The 4,987-nt window shown below is 32.6% G+C and overlaps 1 protein-coding gene across 1 annotated transcript; it reads left to right on the forward strand.

Annotated features, from left to right (window-relative positions):
- The first annotated feature begins 984 nt into the window (after positions 1 to 984).
- Positions 985 to 4,140, forward strand: LOC115969865 (protein LIFEGUARD 2-like). Its single transcript, XM_031089501.1, has 4 exons — positions 985 to 1,791; positions 1,898 to 2,011; positions 3,468 to 3,625; positions 3,749 to 4,140. The coding sequence occupies exons 1-4, from the start codon at positions 1,542 to 1,544 to the stop codon at positions 3,953 to 3,955; spliced, it is 729 nt and encodes a 242-aa protein (XP_030945361.1). The 5' UTR covers positions 985 to 1,541; the 3' UTR covers positions 3,956 to 4,140.
- Positions 4,141 to 4,987: the final 847 nt, after the last annotated feature.

The following is a 4,987-nucleotide window of genomic DNA, read 5'->3' on the forward strand; positions in this document are numbered from 1 at the left end:
TTTTCATCATACAAAAATCACTTTGTTTTAGTTTCTAATATTTAGATTTGCATGTCTTAGTGCATTGCCATTTCTTTTTAGAAAATTTAGGTAGATTTATGCTAAACATAAAGGTATGGTGTTTCATAATAACTCCTAATAAAATAAAAATTCTAATCAATAACAACCAGAATTATTGTCATATTGATTAGGTTTTGTGCATATAATAAATTTCATGTAGTTTGAAATACTGGCTTAACTTTCAAATTTGTTTATAAGAAGTTATTTCTATTTTGATATCTTCATTCTTCTTCTTTTTTAGGTATTTTAGTTTATTTCATGCAATTCATGCAATTCATGCTTTGTGAATTAAGCCGCACGGGAGTATATATATATATAGGGTTTAGGTATTTTTTTTAATTCATTTTGCTCCTCATTTATTTTATTGATATTTATAAATATTTAATTTTGCCAAAACATTCGTAAAGGGTTCTATGAAGCCAAACATGTGGAGCATAAAGGCGATATATTTTTCATTTAAAATTTTTTTTTTTTTTTTTTTTATATTGGATATGTCATATTGCAATTTTTTTTCCTCCATTTTTTGGGGTATATTTTACTTATTTGATCATTACAAGTTATGGAGTCATGAAGTTTCTAAAAAAAAAAGTTACGAAGTCATAAAGTGACTCAATTATATTTATAAATTAATGTGGTTTTATTCCTATGGTTCATTAATTATGATTTATTTACATATAAGTTTTTAATTAAACTGTGTATTGCATGGGAATAAATACTAGTATTTTATAATAATTAACGAGGGGCCAAAAAGGCATTAAAGAAACCAATTTGTTTTTTTTTGCTGGAAAGTTGAACAGTCCAAAGCATTTTGGCTGGAAAGAGTCCAATCTTCAAAAGAATATGCTATTCTCTAATATCTCTCCTATATTCTCGTTCTCTCAGAATATATACCAAGTGCTCAACGATCGAACTTACCCCCGAACAATTAAGTGTTAACAAGATCGTCAGTTTATTCGTGATAAAATTATGGTATACATAATATTAGCCTATAAAATATTATCTTTAATTTATAACCATAACCAGCCATGGAAACTAATTTCTTAACAAAGTTTCATAGTACTTAATGCATAAGTCATACTGTAAATAGATTTACATTGCACCAAGCTTCAAATAAAAGCTTTTTTTTGTTTAATCTAAATAAGTAAAAGTTTGTTAACCAAGTTAAGCAATAGCTTGCGTTTCCTTCTCTACGAAGTCTAGAACATTTCGGTTTCTTCCACTTCTCAAAATCTCTCAACAGTAAACTCTCATCCGGAAATCAGAGTACACGTGTCACTCCCTCCTCCAATTGCCATATAAAAACCACACGTGTAGTCCCGACTCGTCACGAACTTTCTCTAACCCTCCAAAAAATTCGAAACGCCATTTTTATTAACCAAACTCCCTTATTCAAACCCCCCAAAAAAATTCAAATTCCCTCACTTTCCTGAGAAAATCCATACAAATCTAACTAAAATTCTTGTTTCTTGAGAAAATAAAACATGTGGACCAGGCCATTTCAGAAGAGTGACGTGGAGGCCGGAGCGAGGCCTCTATACCCAATGATGCTTGAAAGCCCAGAGCTCCGGTGGGCCTTCATTCGCAAGATCTATTCGATCTTAACCGTCCAATTGTTAGTCACAATAGCCGTTGCCGCAACAGTCGTTTCTGTCCCTCCGATCGCTCTCTTCTTCGTCAGCAGTGGGGCCGGCCTCGCTCTCTACATCGTACTCATCATCACTCCCTTCATCGGTATGTTTTACTGTTACTTTTTCAGTTGTTCTGTTTTTCAATCTTTTCTTTGGAAGTACTTTTGATTTTTTACTATGATTTTTTTTTTTTTTTTGGTTGGTGTTAGTGTTATGTCCCTTGTTTTATTACCACCAGAAGCACCCGGTGAATTACGTATTACTTGGGGTTTTTACCGTCTCGCTTGCCTTTGCGGTTGGATTGACTTGTGCATTTACCAGTGGTAAGTAATTGGGATTTTTTTTTTTTTTTTTTTGTGAATTGAATTTGAAACCCTAATTTTAAGTTTAGGATCTTCTTAATTTTGGTATTAGGGTGAAAGTTAAAGAATTGGAAATGATATAATTGTATGCAGTAATGTAGGGACTATTTTGAGTGGGGTTTATTGCATTCTTGATGGATGACACATATGGTGTTGAGTAATTTGGCGTCAGCACAATGTGTAAGATGTAATTGTTATTATATTAAAACATGAAATTATGATAGATGATCGAAACAATTAAGTAAATAATCAATTTTTTAAATTATTAAAAAAAATCTTTAAACTTTTGTTAATAGAATTTTAGTTGGAGTGGAGTGGCATTTTATATTTTTTGAAACATAGGGTAGTTGAGTTTTACGAGCTCTTGTTCAATCGGCATCTCCTCCTCTTATAAGTTCTAGGTCTAGGTGAAGGGTGAGGTCGCTAGTTCAAAACCTATTGGGTTGTTGGATGTGTGTATAACGTACCAATATTAATAATATGTTTTTTTAGAGTAAACTATATTAACAATTAATAAACTACTTGATATTTTGGTAGTAGAGTTTATTTAAAGTAAATTATCAAATATCTTGATAATGAGCAATATGGTGAATCCTATTATTTGACATGTAAGCACATACATTGGGCCATTACAACCACAGATTTAATGATTCAATTTTTATTATGTGGTATGTAGTTCATGGCTCTAGAAGTATTATTCTAAAATGGGTAATTAGTGGCAAAGCTTTTTTTTTTGGACGAAAAAAAAAAATCAATTTTAGGAACTCATTTGATCTGATTTAAAACCTTGCAGAAGCAGGAGCCTTTGTGCATTGGGTAAGACTTCTATTTAGTCCAATGCAAAGCTCTTAGAGCCTTTTAATTCCTGCTAAAAATTTAGCAGACTAGACTAGATGGAGACTAATGCTATCTCACCTCTTATCTCATTTCTTATCTCTTTAAATTATGGTTACGAAATCTGTATTGTTCCAATTGTCAAGTCATCAAACCATTGTGCTGAATTTGGCTTTGGCATTTTTGAATCATCAATGCTCAAATTGTTGAACTGTATTAAGTTTTGATTCGATGGGAAAGAAGTGCCATATTTGCAAAACCCTACTAAACAACAAAGAATTATTTGTTTGCTATAAAAATACAGCCTGATTATTATTCAACGAGCAATGACTCAATAGTTGAACTAATAAACCATTCTGCCTGTCCCTTAATTGTCTGATGCTCAGTACCCTTTTTATAATTATGTGTATTTATTTTTAATCATTTTTAACAATTATGCTTTGAATATAAATAAAATAGTAAGCACATATTGCATGTGGTTTCTACCTAGCAAGACTGGTGTCTACTGTCTAGTTGATAGTTGATTTACATAATATTTAATTTGTCTAATCTTGTGAGATCTTTGATTTTTAACCACAAACAGGGAAGGTTATATTGGAATCCGTCATTCTAACAACTGTGGTCGTTGTGAGTCTCACTCTATACACATTCTGGGCAGCAAGGAGAGGCCATGATTTCAACTTCCTTGGACCCTTTTTGTTCGGTGCTGTGCTTGTTCTTATGGTCTTTGCAATGATTCAGGTATGTGGATTATCCGGCATTAGTTACCTGTATATTTAAGACACCATTTGCTATTTGTAAGTGGAAGTGAAAGTATTTGTTGCATTTGGTTTTGTGGGTTGATATTCATATATCTGGCTGCAGATTCTGTTTCCGCTGGGTAAGCTATCTGTGATGATCTACGGGTGCTTGGCATCGATCATATTCTGCGGGTACATTGTTTATGACACAGACAACTTGATCAAACGCTATTCCTATGATGAGTACATCTGGGCTGCTGTCTCCTTGTATTTGGATATCATCAACCTCTTTCTATCTTTGCTAACTATTTTCAGAGCTGCTGATAGCTGAGAAATTCATGTTTACTTGTATATGTTTTGGAATATCTCTGTATGGCAGAATGTCAAAATGTTGTAAACCACTCTACTCTGTAAGTTGGTAAATAGTTAATCGAGTGGGATTTTGTTCAGTTGCATATCTGTTTCTTGTTTTCTGTTATTTGCCCATTTTGCTGATAATGGAAGCAATTTGAATCAGTTGTGTATTGCTATGTATGAATTGTGAATTTTTTTTTTTTTTTTTTTGGGGAGAAATATGAATTGTGAATTTCGATTTCTAATAAAAAGTGAAAATTATGCCATCTGGGTTTATATATTGACCTTGCTAGATAATTGTTCTATGTCGTGGAGTAATGAACATTCTGTTTGCTTCCATTCTATGAGTGGTCATTTGGTGAAGGGTCTGACTGAACCTTGAAGTAAGAAGATTTTTCTCAATAAACTTGGGGAGACTTCCGTGTAAGGTTTGCTTAACTTGGTTTCCATCTTCGCTGCAATCCGAAAGTACCTTATCAAAACTTAGGGTGTGCAACACCTCTCTCTATATGCAACATTTCTCTCTGATGTGTGCTGGGTAACGTGTTAATCAACTGAAAGGATACCATACTTTAAAAAATATATATATATATATATATATGTTTCTCGGAAATTTAGATCCCGATTGATTTAAATTATCCGAATTGCTTATTATTAAACAATACTTTACTAGTTATTATTATTATTCAATAGTTAGGGGAGAGGAGGATAAGGACCCCCCACCCCATATTAGGGGCTCAAAGGACGTCGCTACTGGTGCCAGGCATTGTTTAAAACTCTTTGTACACAAAACACTACTATCAAAAATTATCATCATAAATATTGTTCAGTAAGTAATTAAATCACTAAATTGATGAACAAGTTACTGATAAACTCGAAGATATTCATTACCATATCTTTGAATTCATTTTGCCTATATATAAACCAGCAACCTTCTATCCAGATAACAAATATTCATTCGTTACAAATTTTGAGAAAGTCTGTAGGATCATAGGATATCTTTTGACAG

The sequence above is a fragment of the Quercus lobata genome, chromosome 12 (genome assembly GCF_001633185.2).
Source record: "Quercus lobata isolate SW786 chromosome 12, ValleyOak3.0 Primary Assembly, whole genome shotgun sequence".
Taxonomy (NCBI): domain Eukaryota; kingdom Viridiplantae; phylum Streptophyta; class Magnoliopsida; order Fagales; family Fagaceae; genus Quercus; species Quercus lobata.